Here is a 19,966-nt window from a genome sequence, read left to right as displayed (position 1 = left end):
GTTCTAGATGAGGCTCCCTAGACACCAGTGCTTCAGTACGGGATCATCACTGGATACAAGCAAAAACCAGCTGTGGGAGTAAGGCCCAGAATCCAACAGGATTTACCATCTGCAGAGTTCAGTAACCAGTAGGTTTCCTCTTGCTTGCTGTTCTTTTTTTCCCATACTTAACTGCATCTCTAGCAGAACAGTGGCTCAGTTCAATCAAAAACTGGAAAGTGGCCTCAGCACACCATGACTAGGGTTAGGGGACCCTTCTAGAACATGGGATATGGACTGACAAACTTCCAGACTGAGTGCCTCTTGCTTCCTGGATGGGTACTCTAACCATGACTCCATGTTGCAGAAGACAACTGACTGATGCAGCTGACTGCAGGTCTCCATATACATAACTTCTTTGGCTTTTCTGGGGAACACAGGTGAAATGCTGATATAATGGAACTTTAGGCAGTGGAAAATACCCATCTATCTACAACATGACTTCTCAGAACACATGAATGACTTAAGTATATTTGGTAATTAAGATGACTGCCAGCAGATGAAATTTGAGAAACCCCTCATGCCAAAAAAGAGATGGATATTTGGTCTCCAGTTGTGACGCTAACCACAAGCCACCAGGTGAAGACTCTAACTACAAATCAGCTATGAAAAAAACCCCAACTATATAATCTGTTTTATGTACTTGATTTTTTGTGTGTCAGGCATATTCTGAGTGTACCGATTGGATGAGGTATAACTCATGTCTTAGCTTGTTTTCTGCCTCAGGTCTGACTGGACATCACTGGATTCCTAGTTTCCCAGAACAGCTACCATACCTTCATTTACCTAAGTTTAGAATCATAGGCAACCTTGCAATTCAAAAACTAGAAGACTTCACGGACTGGGTCATCTTCAATAGCTCATCTTCTGAATCTATCATTGTATATAGCTGCTTAAAATAAACCAGAATCACATCTCATATGCCAAAGTAAGCAGCCTGGATGCAGCCCTAGTCTCAGAATTATTTTCAGTCAGAGCAAACTTTAGAAAGCCAGGACTGGCATTCAAAAATTATATTTTGGAAGGTCTTAAATAAAATGTTGAAAGCAGCTTGCCCTCCAATGGCTGCACATAATAAGTAGGCTTAAGTAGCTGAAGAGTTTGTAGTATCCACTAAAAACTTCGAAAAACAAAACGTAAAAGGGGAAGACAAATGGGGAAAAATGAGGAAGAATGGGCATGCCACTCCTAACTCTTTTTCTCAGTTCTTCCTTCAAAACAAGTCTCAGAAGAGCTTTGATTGCATCTCTGGCTGTCTCATTCAACCTGGGCTTATGAATCATAGCAAAAGCTGAAAGGGGGTTGGCAGCAACATGTGAACCTGCCATACATTTTGTTCTTCTCTTCTTAATTAAGGACTACTTTGAGTAGCATATGCAAATGTCAGCACATTTGGGAGAATCAATATACACCTTTATCTTAGCCTTACAGATAGATATATTGATGTCTGTCAGACAGGCTCCGTAAATCTATTGCCTCTATTCAAAAACACTTGCTAGACACAGTAGTGGAAGATTCTTGGGAAGTAAATATTTGAAGCCATGCTTAATTTGTTTGACTAAATGAGCTACTCATTACAGAACAGATGTAAAAAGCATGACATTAGGTAAGAGAAATAATTGGAATATAAATCTACTTGGGCGTATAGGAAAGACTGAAATGATCTTGTACTTCAGATCGTGCATTAGTCACTGTTCTCCTGGTTCTAATTTTCTTTTTTCATTTGATCACAGCCAAGTTTTCACTGCATTGAAAATGCAACACAAGAAGTAGCTCTGTAGTTTGTTAAAGTTTGTATAAGACAGCACTTGTGAAGAAATAATAAAATCTAGGTCTTGTGCAACTGTCCATTGCATGTGTTCTTGTTTGACTTTTGCTCTTTAAAAATGAAAAAACATCAGAATCAAACCAATTAGGATACATCTACTTCCTAACCTATTGTTAATGGAACTAAGAAATAACTTTTTCAATATATTTTAACAGAAGTGCAGATCTTCCTTTTTCAGAAACTAAGAAATTTTTTTTTTAGGTAAATTCATTGGTAAAATACTTAGGAAGACTGAATAATTATTTTGAACTGAATTTTAAAAACCCACAAAACAAAACAGTAAAGCCCAAATGTGTTAGCCCAAATATACGGCTGACTATTTCTGTGTCATACTTGAGAATTTTTCCAAAGAGGTATGATCAATCTTAAGTACAAAAAGAAGGAAATACTCATATGGATTAAAATTTGTACATTCATTTGTACATCCCTATACAACAATGACAAAGTTGCTGTTGGAATTATGTCATCTTTATATTACTTCCCACAAGAAAAGACACTCTTCATAGAGGTAAATAAGCTGCTACATCTGAAACAACCTATTCCCCAAAAGACACAAACGGCATAATGTGCCTTATGTGCCTCATAGCCTTATGAAGGTGAACAGAGAGGTCATTAGCAAGATAAACTTGGTAATTTTTTCAAGCATAACATTTAATCATCTTTCTTTGCCAGAGGTAATGCTTCTGTAACTGTTTTTGCTGGATACTGATAGGCTCTGACATGAATCGGATTACAGGCTTTTTTTTGCTTTATTTCTCCTCCCTAGCTCTCCCAAATATCCTTCAGAAGACTTCAACTCTCTCTTCCATGCACCTTTTGCCTACGCAACAACTTTGCTTATAAATTCTTATCCTCTCTTGCTCTGGGTTTTGCTTTCTTCCTATCTTCTTGTTTCTTTTCCTTTCTTCCCTGTTTTCAGAAGCATTTTTTTTCCCCACAGTATAGGTAAATTTTAAAAAATGTAATTTTTTGACCTTTGCATTCCGTTATTTTTGTGATTAACATTTTATCTCCATCCCTTCCCCCTTTCTTTATTTTGCTTAATACATAATCATTAAAGAAAAATTAATGGCTTTGAGGTAAAGAACAATAACATCAGTACGTGGATCTCAATAAATGGCTAAACTGTGGTATGAGGCAACGTCATTTCGTGTTACCAGTCACATTAGCATAAAATAAAACTTATAAAATGACAATATACAAGAATTTCCTTAAAATTCCTGTTAATAATTATGACAGGCTAGTTTACAGAATGGCAATGTTTTGGGTTTTTTTAATAAAGCCTGTAAATCTGTGCACAGCATATTAAAGTCATAATTAAGATGTTATACTGTTAGTTGTAGTAATCAAATCTGCATGCTATTCAGATTGTAACTTAAAAAAAGGCTCAAAGAAAGATACAATATGCAGAATTTTCAAATGCAGTTACATCAATGCATTATCATAGTCAGTATGTGTTTCAATCTCTTTGAAACATACTCAGAGAAAGTTTTAGATCATATTTTAGAAATGTCCAATACATAAACATCTAAAATATTGTCTTCCTCATTCCTTTTTATGTATTTTTATAAGAAAAGTCTGAAAACCTATAGATACTGTGTACAAATCCTGCTCTCACAGAAGCCAGTGACAAACCATCCATGGGTTTCAGGAGGAGCAAGATGAGACACAAGGAAGATTAGGTTTTGTGCCATCTCAGTGCAATACCTACCATCCACGTTATTGTCAGCTCTCGATTACTTCCCCCTCCTCCTCCGACATCAGAAGGAGCCACATTAGGAGCTAGAAAAATAGAATAGACAAGAAAAATGACTACAAAGTATGCAGTCAGTAAAAATATCACTATTTACTTTTCTTTTTACCATCAGGGCCAATGAGCACACGTGGCACACACAATTAAAATAATGATAGTCCGTAATAGCTGTGAGAGTCTGTGGTCTTGCCAAGACTAACGTATAGCTACTGCTGCAGGAAACATGCCAGTTCTAACCATAGCTAGCAATCATTCTTCTTTTCAACCATATTCTCTACAAATATTTAATTGAATATTCAGAAATGGAACATTCCTCATAGGTCTTTAGAGAAGCACTGTGTATTGTTCTTATGCTTCCTCAGATGTTGGTATGCCAAGGGCTCAAGCACCCAGAACCTGCACATGTATTTACCTTAACAGACTGTGATTAGTTCCATGTACTTCAACATAGGAAATGGACATTTTCCTTGTTAAACACATGCATGTTTTTTCCTAAGTCCTGTACCCTGGTCCCAAGCATGTGAATGCATTCATACACACACAACCTAGATAGATACAGTGGCGAACCTCTGAAAGATACAGTATGATTCTGTTTCAGCAATGGAGGCAAATTTGCCATTTGTATCACAATGTTTCTTTCCTGTCTGCTTTGATGCTATCACATCTGGACAGTCTGGTATTTACTTACTAAAATCTATAGTAGTGTGTGGCTGAAAATATATTCTCTAGACTTGCATCTTACAAAGTGCTTTTTTCAAATAAAAAATAAAATTACAAAATTGATTAATAAAAATGTGAAAATTAAGAAGCACATTAAAAAACTTGACATTTTCTTTTTACGTACGAGCGCCTTCAGTTCTAATTCTCTGTGATGGCATACTAGGTTCTCCTGTCCCCAAAGTGTTTGTTGCTATTATTCGGAACTCATATTCCATCCATGGAATTAAATCAATCACTGTAGCAGATTCCATATTTCCTTCAATATCTGATGGTTCTAAAAAAAATAAGAAATTGCTTTAGAAAACAGCATTTTTGCAATAAGGTCAGCCAACAATGTGGTTGATTTCAGCAAGACTACCACTATTCTGCAACCACACATAGCCAACTGAAGGAAACTTGATGTTGTATGTTAGGAATACCACATTTTACAAGGAGTACTCACAGCAGTGACTGGGAATTTGAAAACCATGACACTATCTTGGATAAACCCTTATAGACTTGTAAGTTTTAACTGGGTGTGAACTAGCAAAAGAAGTACATGTAGTTATGAGGTATCCTTACTAATTACATATTGTAGCTGTAGAATTTAATTTTACCTACAGACAAAAGCAATGAGAAATCTGGAATGCAGAAACAGTAAAATAAAAATTCACAATATAAACAAGGGCTAGACGTGGAAATGTAGGGTTCGATCAATTGATAGAGTGGTTTATAAAATGTGGTCATATTTTGGTGCACCTTATTAGAAAGCATGTTACAATTTGCTATCTAGTTCTGATCCAACAAAGGTAAGTGTTCTTGTAATTCCTGCAAAAAGACTTATTATTGTCATAAGGATGAGCTTCTTTGTCATAAATAAAATGAGTAACTCATGAGTGTCCATCTACAATTCACAGACAATAGGGGTTGTCTCTATAGCTGTCTGCAGTTATAGAAAGACAGAGGATTTTCATTCATTGTGTGGGCCAAAAGTTGTTTGTCAAATTAGAGTCCTGGGTTCAGAGGGAGATGAGAAATGAGATATTCTGCACTGGGAAGGCAGCTGATTTGGAATTAAAATATGAATGCAATAGCTGCAAAAACCCCAGGCCTGGCAGTGTAAGCACTGGATAGTGACACAACTTTCCTCTACCTAATGATCATCAAATTTTTCATTCCAAAGTGAAGCCCTGAAGGAGAAAGAAAAGCACTTTCCATTGTCTTTCCACCTGCCCACCACCCTTTCTCATCCTTACTCAAATTATTTTTCTGTCCAGTCAATAGAGCCATTGAAAACCTCCTACGGCATTCAAGCCATATATATAACAATTTGGCATTCCTTTTCCTGGGCTACTTTCAATCTCTTCATTTAATCTTATTGTGCCACAAATTCCCAGAATAATTACGAATACTCAACATTATGAGAATCTGATCCCCTTAAGTGGAAAGAGCAACATAAATGTAAACAACTTATTACATAACCCATCCATACATATTTCCACACTGTGAAGTAGAATACACATCTTTCATAAAACACAGTCAATATTATGCAACCTGAGATGAATGATTTGGTTTGGGAACAATGGTAGTAGCAATAATAACTACAATATTTCCAAAGTGCAATGCCAAAGTACATTTCTTGTTCCACACATTGAAAATTAGCAGCATTAAATGATAGCCTAAACACTGATGAGAGATCAATTTGGATTGTTCATCATGCTTCTTTCATATGAAAGTGAACACTGAGCCAAACTGGGAGGAGCCCAGAAATTAAGTAAAAGCTTGCAGTGGTGCCAGTGATGGTTGCTATGGTGATTTTACCTATTTTTTGAGGGAATCGTCTATTAATCAAAATTACTCAGTGTGGTTCAAATGAAAAAGCAATGATTTTGAAAACACCAGAATAGTTCATTTCAACTTTTCAGAACTGAATAATTTATCTCTTTCCTGCTAGCTTTTTAAAAAAGGAATTTAACAATATAGATTCCTCCCCGCTCCACTCAAGATGTGAATCTTACTCAACATGCTACAGGATAAGACTCAAGGTCTGACTGCGTGTCTCAATGACTATCTTGTTAATTCTGTGAAGCAGAAGAACTTCAGAGATGCAGAGAAGTGTATCCCATCATTCCTATAACACTGCAAGTAGGGAGTCTTCGTGAGAAGTGAGAGAGATGGGTTCAAGTGTATGCTCTGAACCAGACAGAGCGAAGATCTGAATCCAACACTTGTATCTGCTACACGTTTCTAGTTCTAGTGACACGTAGTACAAAGGGAAGCAGTATCAGAGCTGCCACCCTGTTTAGAAATTCTGCCTGTATCTTCCTATAAGCTCCTTTCTTCCCAATTCCTTTTTTTTTTAAAATTAAAAAGGAAAAAAAAAAAGAATAGGAAATAAAATACAATTTATCCTGAAAAAAGCAGAGGCTGATCTAAAAGGAACCTTCCTCCCACATATATTGACACTGAAGCAAATCATCAGTTATTTGAACACCTCTAATTTCTACATTAATTATTTTTTTAGAGTTCAAAGAAATCTATTCTACAGAAACTATAAAACAAGATATAAATGATAGGAAGGGACTGTGGAAGCTTACATTTTTTTTTCCAAGATACTTTAACATAACTCATATACTAGTGCTGGCTGTTTGAGGTAATTATATACAATAGAGCCAAATATACTACATTTTCTACAAGAGAAGTATGATTTAAGGCAGTAGGCCTAGTATTTTTAACTTTTTACTCCAAAAATGTAACGGAGCTTTTCAGGTCAGTATGTCAAAGTCCATTTCTTAGACACCTATCTCTGTAGTTTCAAAGGACAACTTAAATGAAAGACAATAGCTGAAACTATTAATATTCTTACTATTTAGTAATGCTGACTATGTGATGTGCTAATTCCACAGAAAAGCACTTGAGATATAATTTATTATGGTGGCATAATGAATCATATTGATAGGATAATTCCATATAGCTTGTAGCAATGCTATCCTTCATAAAACATTCAAAGATACCAGTAGTTTAAAAATATTTTCATAATCTATGCATTTATGTTAAATCTTGCAAAGAAATATACATTAGCATGTTCTGTGTTCGGTTAGGTGTCTCCTCAACTGCAATTATGTGGCACAATGATGACATCCAGTGGTTAGAAGGATAATCTTAGCTATGTTTTCTCTAGGGGTGCCAGTTTTAACGCAACTGGAACATAGTCTGCTCCTAGAAAAAAGCAGACAATTTTAACCAACTTTCTGCATAACAAATAAAGAAATGAAGACATCTGTTTGTCATCCAAATTAACCTGTAAATATTTTTTTACAATTCTATTAGTTGATGTGGAATGTTTTAAGCAACAAGGAATGACACAAAAAACAGCTAAAAACTCTGGCCCGTTCTTTCCTGTATTTCTTAATATTCAGTTCAGTGCTGGGAACAAAGCTGTTGAAAACACACTGTCAGGACGGTACCTGCTCCCAAACCCTGTAGCAGACATTAATAGCATCCCTGGTTTCCTTTTATTGTCACTATTTTCTGATTAGCCAAGCTTTCTAACAATCAAACACTTTAAAATCTATTGACTTTATTATTTCTGGCATTACTGTTACCTGTTTTGGCATCTTTCCACTCTTCAGATAGAAAGGTTTTTGACTGGATAGTGTATTTAGAAATAGGGCTATGATTGTCTGTTCCACGACTCCAGGTAAGTGCTACAGCAGTGTCTCTAATTTCTTCTACTCTTATACCGCCGGGAGGGCCTGGAGGACCTGAGAAAAAAAATTGGTAATTCAATTCACAAATTAAATACTCTGAAAATGAAATTTCACTAACTTTACTTGTATTTATCAGATACAAGGGCTTCGAGTCTCACTTTCTACTTAAGAACAGATTGAAAATGTATGTATACATTTTCATATTCTACAGAGTGATTTAGAGGGTAAGTGCTCTTGCATCTAACAACTACCAAATGAAACTTTCACGACTCCTGCCTAAATAGTAATACTGAGATTTTCTTAAGCGAAAAAATGATACTTTGAAACTGTTGTTGCTCTTTTTTCAAACAACAGTGAACTCAGAGTCAGAAAAAATACACAAAGTCTTCCTTCCTAAATTCCACCTAATGATGACCTGATTGGTGGCCCACATTCAATCTACACTTCTGCTTAGCCATATTGGCTTTGGCTGCAATTTATATGGAAAATCTTGTGACTTATATTGGAGAAAAATCATTCCTTGAAAGACATTTCTATAGACCTCTTCACATTTCTCTTGGCCTTCACATTACCCCAATGCAGTAAACCCACAAACAGATTCAAACTTCCTACAGACTGATATAACCTGAGTGAAAGCAGAACTAGGCAATGTTTCTCTACGGTTCTACAAAAGCTTTCCCACAACAAGAATTTAAAAAATCCATGCCAAAATGTGGAATCCACTACACCCACTGAACTAAAAGCAGTCTTGTGAACTACATGGGTGAAATCAAACAATCTCTGTGCACCAGAATAACCCCACAAAGACCACCACCAAGGAACAGAAGCATTAAGCTGTCAAAGGGAAAACATTTCTCACAAAACAGCCATTCCACATCTGCCCTTTCAAGGCTTGATCATCAAGAAGGACTATAAAATAACTTCTAAAGAGTAATTTCTTTTTCTTCAAAAAGCAGATACTTGCAAAGATTAATTTCAAAATTCATAGCTCTACTGAATATAAAAGGCATGAACTAAATACAGATGTTGGCTTGATGGCACATTACTATGCTCCCAACACCCAGCTAAATTGTTACAGGTAGAAGTTGCTTGTCCTAAACTAGTTCACAGTCTCATCTCTATGCTTTTCAAGTATTAAATACTATTTCTGCTCAAACCAACTACTTAAAATAGCTATGCTAAAATAACAGCAATTATTCTCAATCCTTATTTGGCTTTAAGTTTGTTAGTTGTACTTCAGATCTGCAGAGATAGGCCTGTTCCCAAAACTTTCTTGTTTTTTCCAGGTGTATCACCAAACCTAATGAATGATATTACCTGTCTTCACCAGACCTCATCTGGTTTATTTCTGAACAATAATAAGAGACAAAAACTGCTGGTATGAATGCTTGCATTTTTCTAAATGCATTTTTTAAATTTTAAAATTTAAAAATTTTGCCTTGGTCCCCAGAAGAGATGGTAAAGTGTTCAGATCAGCAGGCACAGATGATTTTTTCATAGACTACGAAGCTAAGAAGGGAGTGATGCAGGCACACACATGTGTGAGTATAGGAATCTTCATCTGTAAAAGACACCACAATGTTCTGTAAGCTGTGCTAAAAAACCTCAGACTTACAGAATTCTGTAATCCAAAGCTTAGTACCTACTTACAAACTTGGCCTATAGCTGTTTTCAGATCATCCTTTTCATATTTACTGTTCCAGTTTTGTAATTATGCTTCTGTTTTATATGATACACATATATATTAACTCTTGTGTAAAAACAGAGACAATGCATTAGAACTATTGAGAAGTATTTTCTGATTCCACATTCAGAGATAATAATATGCCAACATGATTCAGGTAATTATCCAACAATCTGATTGAACAAGTCCCAGAGCATATTAAAAAACCCAACAAGAAATAACAGGATATATTTCTCTGCAGTATTTACAGAGAAACCAAAGCCAAAACAAAAACAGCTCAACGAAAAGAATGGAATGAGATTTCTACATCAGATCTAAACACACAGTGTGCCAAATGTATCATCTTCAGCTCTTGAGCTCTTTATTTTCTCCATAAATCTGAGCAAAAGGAACCAAATGAAATTAACTTAATCAAACAAATATACTACCATATATTGTTGTTCCTCTGTCTCAATGAATTTACCCTTCTAACAAGCAAGCCATTCCATTCCCGACTCCAAAAGTATTCAATTTTAGACTGGTTACTCAACGAATATATATGCCATTGCTTAAAAAGAAGTAAGCGTGACCACTGTACACAACCTATTGGTCTATGACTTCGACAATCTCATTCCTGATTGTTTCTTCTCCTAAGATCCAAGAATAGCTCCCATTTAGTATCCTTGCAAAAATGTACATCAGTTGACTACTGGATTGCTCATAACCAACTTCTTTTAAAGTTCAAATCTTGCCATTGAGAACCAATCTACTAATTATCTGTCCTTGGACCTCCCTTTCAAGGTAAGGACTAAATATATCACTGCATGTGGAAACAGCTTCTTACTCTTCGCAGAGGATGCACAAAGTAGAAGTTGTTGCTAAGAGCTGATTTTTAAGATGAGGGTTGTTAGCCAACTCTCCACCCTGGTAACGTGCGTATTTGCTAGCCCAGCTCTAAGGACTCAGGTAGGTAAGGCCCGAGAGACCCGTTCTCCTGCAAGACTGTTCACTTCAGAAGCCCTCAAGCTGGAACGTATGGAAAGGTTCATCAGTCCCAAGATCTTTCTTTCCTTCATTCTTCAGGAGATATCTTTTACAGCTTCTCACCTCACTATCAAAGTTTCTGAAAATGGCAAGTGTCAGGAAACACTAAGGGCCATCTGCTCCCTCAGGAAAGCTGAGCCAGGATCCACGAGTAAACCCAGGGTTGGCAGTTCCTTCAACAATGGGGCACAGTCCTGCAGGGTCTGAATGTAGCAGGGACAGCCAGGTGCTGATATGGCAGTCCTAGGTACTCCAAGCAATGAATCAGGTGCATCCAGGTGACTGCATGTGTCCAAGCAGTTTATCCAGGAGACAAGCTACCTACAGCATAGGTCTGAAGCCCATCCAGGAGGCAGGGCCAGAGACAGAACTGGAAGCAGGCATGTCTGTAACATAGCTCCAGTCAGGCTGAAGGTCCAGGGCTGAGCTTAATGAGTCTCCTGGCTCTATCGACAGTTGCATGGGTGGGTGTCCTGGGTGAGGCTGGTCAGGGTCATTAAGGCCTGTTGGTGCACTCAGGGCCTGACAGTCTTCAGTGTACTAGTATCACTTGCAATTCTCCTGAACACAACAGCAATTTTAAGACTCTAAGATCAAATAGGACAATACATATGAACTGTTAAATTGTTTTGTGGACAGACAAAATATCTTCATGTGCCTGCAAGATCAGTGGCTATCTTTTACTGCTTCATTGATGAGATGCTCTGGAACCTAGCTCTGTGTTTTCATACTTTGCTGTTGCCTCTGCCAACCAATGCAGTGAAACTATAATGTCACCTTTGTCATATTTCATCAGATATTTAACCTTGCCCCTGTAAGACGCTGAGTCTTCCACTGACAAAAATGGTAGTGAGAATTACTCAGCACTAAGCAGAACTGTGTTCATTGTATTAAAACCCAAATGTTGAGCATAAAATGAATGCTAATTTCTTCCACAACATAATCTCAGAACAATGATTCTAATTATAATTACTGGGTTGGAAGGAGAATCAGAAGCTTGATAAGGCACCTCGTCTCTCTTTTTATTTTTAAAAGGAATTGCTTACATAATACTAAGGCACATGAACAGACCCTTCTCTTTTTCTTTGCAGATGAATTCTACAGTTTCACCACTTATCATATTTACTTTGACATTTCATCCAAAACTGATGACATTTCACTGGCTGTTAATACCCAGCGAAAATTAAATACAGAAATATTCAAGTCCGCAACATCCTCAGATGACAGAAATTCAGAATCAAGGCACAAACTATACTTCAGCTGCTATACAGCTCTATAGTATAACTGGAACATGGGGCAAAACATGACAGCAATGAAGTCCAAGTCCAAGTTATGTCTGCTTTGAATTGTCAGCGTTACAGAGCATTACCACTTCAGAACATGTTATACCTGGAGGCACAAAACAGAGTAAAATGCCCAAAGGACATGAATTAACTCACGCTATTTAAACCAGACAGATCTTGTAGTATAGTACTGTATGAGCAAGCACATTGTTTGGAGACTGCTGTAACACTTAACAGACATGAATCAGTTAACAATGGAGTGACAGCCTTAATCCCAAATGTCCTGGTTTCTGCCATTTGAAAACTAGGAATCTTTTTAATGTAGGCCTAGTATTATACACAATAATTTATAAAAGCTTTATAAATATTTATAAATATTTATAAAGCTTTACGAGAAAACAGAATTGGCTTCTTAAAAATGTTATACAGTGGATACATTGAAATGACACTTAAAATCTATTTTTAATAATGAACACCAAATTAAACTGTCTAAAAATTACTTTAACATAAGGAAAATACCCATAATAAAAAAAATCTTTATTGCTTTTCAGGAAAACAGAGGTTCAGTTAGACCTCTAAACGTCTGGAATAGAATCAGTACCCTGAGTAGACTTTAAGGACTTTGCATGTTCGTGCACTTCTCATTTTTATTATTTCTGACATTTCTTGATGAGAAATAACATACTGTAAACAGCCAGAAACACTCTGCTTGTCTAGGTGAAAACCAGCCACATTTCTGTTTTACCTGGAGAACCTTACCTCTTACCACAAGGTCAGCCGAAGCCGAGGAGTTGTCAACAATCGTCTGAGCAGTGCACATGTACCTCCCAGCGTGCCGCAGCTGAACGTTCTTAATGAGCAGCTCACCATTGGATTTAATCTGTTACAAAAATAGCACTCAGTGAAGCTGGTAAACATCTCTGTACAGCTATGTGATACCTATCTACACATCCCTCCCAACTGATACACTGTGGTTGCTATTTCCAAAGAGCGAGTGCTTACTTTGAGCATGAATCACCCTCAAAGATACATCTGATTTATATGACAGCTGTAGAAAGTGTCCTGTGTTTCCTGAAGAGATGCTGCTCTTTACCAGACATGAAAAAAACAGATGTCTGAGTAAATGTATTTTTCACAAGCCAACACTGCCCTTTTACTATTTGAAGCCCATATCTAAACATTAAATTTAGCCAAGACCTTTTTCATAAACAGCAGTCAGATGATTCCTCTGTACCAGTGTTTCCTTTTTTTGCACATTTGTATGATAACATGTCATAGAGTCCTACTAACAGAGCAGGACACTGTTTGGCTCTTCCTTTACAAGCCTAAAGCAGTACAAACGCTTTTACTGCAGAGAGGCTACAATCACAGCCTAAATAGACATGCACTAAAGGGATACTAAAATGCAGCGACTGTGAAGAAACAATAATGTTCAACACGTGTCACAGCTCCTTAGAGGACAGGCCAGCCCGGGCTCTGCGCAGCGGTGTTGGCGATGGACAGGACAACGGCAGTAACCATAACCCCCGTGGCAGGCGGCTGGGCCGCCGGGGCTCCGGCACGGCCCCGAGACAGCACAGCCCAGGGCGGCCCCTTCCTTCGGCGACCCGGGATGGGGCGCACACAGACAGCGCTGCAGTGAGGCCTCAGCCAGGGCCGACCCCCTGCTGCGGGAGCTGCTGTTGAGCTGAAACGCTGCCTTTCGGGCCCTGCCAGAACCGCGGCTCCCGTCATGGCGCAGCCCAGCCTGGCCGTGGGCCCTGCTGGTCCTGACCTGCTGAGCGGCCAGCTAACTTCCCCGCCCGACCATGACCCGGCCTCTTCACGATGGACCTGCCCAGCCACCCCTGGGCCCTGCCCGGCCCTGGTTGCCACCACCAGAGCTGTCCTGCTCCCCTCCCTCGGGCCCTGTGGGACAGGGCCCTTGCTGGCAAGGCCCCTCCCTGCCCTGACGGCCATGCCATCCCTTCGGCTCAGCTCTGGCTGCTCCCTGGCAAACGGCAGCAGGACCTCCAGGGAAGCAATTTACCGTTCACTAAGGCTCATGCACTCATCATCATCATCATCATCACAGACCCTAATCCTTCCTCAGCATTCTTCAGCAATGCTAGACTACTGGGAAAATACATAGCTCTGTTTTCCAATGGCTCTAAGGTCCACTATCTGCTGCTACCCGTGGTTTCATGGGTAGGCAAACTGAATAAAGCATTTTTGTCCTATGACGCTTCTGTGAACCCACTGGGTAACTAGATGTGCACCTGTAAAAGAAGTAGAACAGAGACTGCTATATGCACCACAGCTATTCTTAATGAAAACCACATTTTATGTTAAGACATTTACATAAATGTTTAAAAATAACACACTTGAAATATTTTGCTTATCTATCCCACATTTTATTCCAGAAAAAGATTATTAGGTTAAATCACAGGGTTATACATGTGTTAGTCTTAAAGGTATTTCAGAAAAAATCCAAACGTTCTCTCCAAAATATATCTGATCGCTTTCATGGAAGTCAAAATGTTACAAAAGGTTAACAGATGGGTTTATACCACACTATACCGAAAGGGGCAACGTTCAGATTTCCTAATTCACTGCAGATTGTTCAGAAATACTTTAAAAAAAAAAACAACACTGAGATGACTCACTGCAATCCTGAAACCTTCACATGCAGGAACAAAAGGAATGCAGACGCTAAATGGTACGTAAAAAAAAAAATTGCTAAATACTTAGGTGTAAGAACTAGTGCTATCATCATGGAAGATTCTAGGCAACAACAAAGACCTTCAATACAATCTCAAAGATTATGGGCTGCCATTAGTGTCTCTCCATTTAGACATTCTGAAGAAATGAAAGAAAGCTGTGTCATCCAGTTTATGTTTCCCGATTGAAAAGGAGGGGGAAAAAAAGTAAGGTTAAATCTTTTCCAAATGTTCTGAAACTAGAATGCCAATTTAGAGTCTATATTTAGGGGAGATTAAAATAGCCAAATAAAACTATCCCTTTCCAAACTCCAGCGAGGATTTTGGATGCCAGCTTCAAATTCTAGCATAAAATTTCAGCACAAACTGAAATCTGTTAACACCAATTTTTGTGGTCCAGCATAAGAATTCACATCTTTAAGGAACTACTGAGGAAAACCAGTGATTGGATAAAAGAAGAATCAAGCACACATGAAAGATACTTCTTGATTCTGGCTAGCAATACTTCATCTGATTGCCTCATAGGGTCAGAGACAAATGCAGGTTACACTGTACCTTTTCAATTTTTGAGTGACACAGGTGCTGTTAGCAATGATGAAACAGATTAGTTGGATCAGTGAACAATCCAATATTCTTGATACATTTCTGACCATTTCGCTTTTAGTTATTATTAAACTATGTCCATGTATATATATTTTTTCAAACTTTTCACTCAAGACTAATATGACAGGGCTTTTAATTTAATTTGCTAAAGTGCATGCAGGATACAGAGATGAGGCGAGTCTGGGACAGTGGCATTTCTGTGTAGGTGCCCCCGCAGTTTATTCATGAGAACTCCAGGGGAACTGCCTTCAAGGACAGCATCCTTTGAAAATCTGTGGGGATCACTGTATAAGCGAACACTGGTTGGCTGCCTGACTAACCACACGTAAGCCTTTTTTGTCTACAGTGGGCTAAGCAATGCTGTCAATGGCTTTCAGGCAGAAAAATCAGTGGGAGTGTCAGTACTTTTATGGAAGCAGAGAGGGCGGCTACCTGCTCCTCTGCCCTCCAAAAAATTACAACAAAGCAGCAGCAGCAGTTCAAACTCCTTGAGTTTTCAGTTCCTGGGGTTTTTTTTCATTTTGTTCTTATTGGTTTTAATAAAAGAGACAAACAGTTCTCTGAGTGCTGCGTATAAACCTTTAGTTTATTAACACTAAATGTCATCCTAGAAAGAACCACACTGCCTGTGAATCTCTGATCATTGCTTGCACTTTCATCTGCAAATAAACATAAGCAAAGGTTGGGCAAAGCAGTAAGATTTAGAAAAACTGCACAAACTTAGAATCCTCATAATCGTATTATTACACCAATAACAAATGATTACAAATTCTTAATAGTCTTAGTATTCATTAATTCCTAGGTAAGCACTTTAATTAAAATACTTTATTATATTTATTAATGATGTGCTCATATACTTGCTCTAACGTTAATTTCCCATATGGGAACTTGGTCTTAAAATCTAAATGATGAAAAACAGATGGGAAAATGTAACATAATTTAAAAATCAACAACCCATGGATATGGTATTGTATCTTGTTGGTTCAGAAGCTCTTGTGGAGCAAGGTTTTATGCAGTTGGTGATGAAGCTTTCCATACCTCAGAAGAAGACTAAGTTCTTGGTGGTAAAAGAAGAGCTTACAAAGCAAATAAAGAGCATGGGCATCAGCAAATTCTGTCCACAAATTAGATATGAATGCACTGTATGTTTTCATTCAAAAACCTCAACTTGGCTAAGTTTAAAAATGCCTTCCTTAACTCAGAGAAAACTGAATCACAGACTGGAAAGAATGATAGCAGTACTCAGGGATGTTCCAAGGGTATCTGTGGTTCACCACTCAGTTATTTACCAAGTTTCAAGCAAAGACTTTCATCATATGAGCCCTATATTTATGCTTTAATAGTGATGTCAAAAATAGCATCATATGACCTATTTCTGAGATTCACGGTTCTCTTTTGACTATCACCTTTGCCAGTGCACTACATTAGTGCACTGGCCATCAGAACTTGCCCCGGTGTGATCAAAAATCATTTACAGGAATCTAGTCTTTTGACTGAAAGCAGTGTCCGCTTCTGTTGGGACCTCAGAGACAATGAAGGAACTTATGTTAGTATGAAGCTAACAAGCCCTTCGTAATAATAAAACTAACTTGGCAGAAATAGAACCTGGTAAGCAGAAACAGTGCCTTTTTTTTTTTAAATTCAGGTTTGAAAACTAGACATCTAAGCTTCAGAGGTGTTTAATACACAGTGGAGGTAAGATGATGAGAGAATTGATAAGAAGTAATGTGGAAGAGATGGGACTCTTGGTGATGAGATCAGCTTTTCCAAAGCTAACAATAATTTAAAACATCTTTTTCTATTACCTGTACCTAAAATGATTAACTCTAAGTGACTTCACCTGAATTGTTTTGTTCCTGCCAGTAGAGGATCTGCTATGTGGTAGATACAAGTAGAACAGATAATCCAACAGCTGTTGACGAATGTTAATGTAAATGTGATTATAGCTGTTTTCCTGATACTGAGATCAGAGATGACATGGGGACAACACCACCAGTGCAGCTCTATTTTCTCGGTCCTATTCACAGGAGAGCTTATCTCACTTTATTTTATAAGCCATGGCTGGCATGAAAGTTACGGGTAAATAAAAAACCCAGCAGGATAATGATGACAGAGTCATTCCCACTGAAGAATCTCTTCCTTCAGCGAACTATATTTATATGTAAAGGAAGTACAGTGCTAATTCTACCCCTGAAATGTGGACTGGGAAATATTTCCAACAAATATATTATTCTTCCCCATTCGGCATACCACTGAGAATGCCTGAGGACACTGTGCTTTATGACAGCATCCCTGTGGTAATATGCCCTGTTATTTCATTTCCAACAGCAGAAAAAACCTAGGTACTTGTTCACTTATACTCACGGCTTACAACTTGACAGCTGATGACAAAAATTCACAATACACTGCAAACTACATTTCCCTGAGTAGTGCTCACACCTGGCTTTCTCAGCTCCTGCTACCTAACTAGGGATGGTACATGGATTTTGGTAGTTTGTGAAGTCTCACGAGCACATAAAGTTAGACTCAACTGATTTGAGTGGTTGAGTCACCATCCCTGGAGGTTTTTAAAAGACGTGTGGATGAGGAACGTAGGGACATGGTTTAGTGGTGGACTTAGCAGGGTTAGGTTTATGGTTGGACTTGATGATCTTAAAGGTCTTTTCCAACCTAAACGGTTCTATGATTCTGTCATTCTATGATTCTATGATTTTGTAGTGTATTTTTTTTAATTCTAGCACAGAAGTTGGAATATTTTGATCCTCTAAACAGACTACATTTCTTTGTGCTGGAAATAGCACTGTGGATTAATAATAGGTTTCCTCAAAGGCTTCTGTCAGAGCTAACTGCTTGTTGGCTTCACCCTCAGCACTATGTCTTCTGCTTTCCTTCCCCTCCTTGCTCTTAACCACTGACTCCATCCATCTCATTCCATGCTCACTATGGTACTATTAGGCCCTAGCATCTAAATTTTACCCCAAACCTAGCCAAAATATTGTCTTCCAACTCACTCATGTCTAAAACATCTCCCTAATACATCAAGGCACTGAAAGCAATGTATTGAGACAGTGCCTTTGGAGAGTCCTGCGACTCTTTTTCAGAAAAAGCAGTAGCTCAGCTGATTTAGTTGGCTATGCTTCATGAACAATCACCTGCCCCCTCAATATAGTCAACAAATTGTACTGAATGAGCTCACTATGACACTGTCTCCCAGGTTTTGTTCCAATCCATACACAGCCTCTTCTTCCCAATCCACACACAGCCTCTTCTTCCCCATCAGTGGGTAACTGAGCTTTTCTATCCAAACATTTTTCTCTAAGTCTTCAGTACTCCTCCTGAACTTTCTATGGATTTCCTGTCATATAGCTGGAGCTAGACTCCACACTCTGCAAAAAGGATTACCAGGGGAAGCAGTGAAGAAAAATTAAAATTAAAATCTTTGTATCTTTTCTGCTTCAGAAAACTGTGGAATGTGCAAGGAGAGATTTATACAATAACACTGAGTGTCTACTAGATAATATGCTGAAGCAGGAGCATGCAGTAAAATACCTTTGTCTACCATGTCCAGCCAATGAACTGCAAATCATAATAATTTACAAAAACCAAGTAGGTATTAAGTTATACTCCTCTAATAGGATTTTTATAGTCCAACTTATTCTCTGTGGTTTACAAAAACATCTGTTTTAGAGAACTTCACTTTTTTGGCAAATGCTGTCTCCAATCTAGAATTCATCTCACCTATTTTAGACATCTGTAGCATGGATATTGGTATCTGAACTAACCACATTTTACAGTCAAAGCAAAGAAACAGGCCTTTCCATGTGTGATTTACTTCAATGTAAAGTAACTGTCTGGCCACACATCTCCAGAATATCATGAACGTGGTCCTAGAAGACTGCAAAGCTTTCTGTATTTTGGAGAGGGATAAAGTAAGATGAATAACATTTGTATAAGGATAAAAAAGCTTTTGAGAATACAGTGAAGTCCACACTATTGAAGGTTAACTGTGTGATGGTTGCAGGGACACCAGAACAAGTTATACACAGACAACTTAGATTCAGAAGCGACTTCAAAGCTGAATAGAGTCTGAGATACGAGCCCTGCAAGTTCTATGCTGAACAGGTTTGGTTGCCTTTGTGCCACATCCCCGAACCTACGAACACTGGAAAGCACACTGTGGCTTCAGCACGTCTTCATTCCTGCTTAGCAGTAGTCATGACAATGAGGTGTGTCAGCACCGTCTTGAACAATGCTCCTTATTTTGTGAGAGTTTTTTAGTTGGGTGCAATGCTACGCAATGCCCAGCATCAGTAAGACACTTTTCTTGGCCTGTGAACTCCCCAGGAAAAAATTCCCTACCAATTCAGTACCAAAATTCCATCATTAAAGCTGCTGGTAAGGTAAATAATTCCTAAACGTTAAAATGAAATGATTTGCCAGTTCTCAGAGTGTTAAAATTCCTATTCTGATGGAAATTAGAAAGAACAAAGCATAAAGTTCCACGATACACTTTCTAAAATGACCTCATTCTTGCTGGTACCAAGCTTTGGTCCAATACCTTAACTCCTTATTTCAAACACCAAAGCTTCTGCTTGTGGTGAAAGGTGCTGATATCCCATCAGACAAATAACCGTGCACCAGCATA

At 38.2% G+C, this 19,966-nt stretch overlaps 1 protein-coding gene across 1 annotated transcript in view; it reads right to left on the bottom strand.

Annotated features, from left to right (window-relative positions):
- Nucleotides 1-19,966, bottom strand: part of CNTN1 (contactin 1) — a 93,837-nt gene that overhangs the window by 32,372 nt on the left and 41,499 nt on the right. Inside the window, exons 14-17 of the mRNA XM_059816123.1 lie at nt 12,779-12,899; nt 7,925-8,083; nt 4,465-4,614; nt 3,579-3,649 (exon numbers count right to left, since the gene is read on the bottom strand). Of these exons, the coding sequence (XP_059672106.1) occupies nt 3,579-3,649; nt 4,465-4,614; nt 7,925-8,083; nt 12,779-12,899 (501 nt within the window). The remainder of the gene's footprint in view (nt 1-3,578; nt 3,650-4,464; nt 4,615-7,924; nt 8,084-12,778; nt 12,900-19,966) is intronic.

The sequence above is a fragment of the Gavia stellata genome, chromosome 4 (genome assembly GCF_030936135.1).
Source record: "Gavia stellata isolate bGavSte3 chromosome 4, bGavSte3.hap2, whole genome shotgun sequence".
Classification (NCBI taxonomy): Eukaryota; Metazoa; Chordata; class Aves; order Gaviiformes; family Gaviidae; genus Gavia; species Gavia stellata.
The sequence above is the reverse complement of the archived record's forward strand: the minus strand, read 5'-3'. Positions and strand labels throughout refer to the sequence as shown.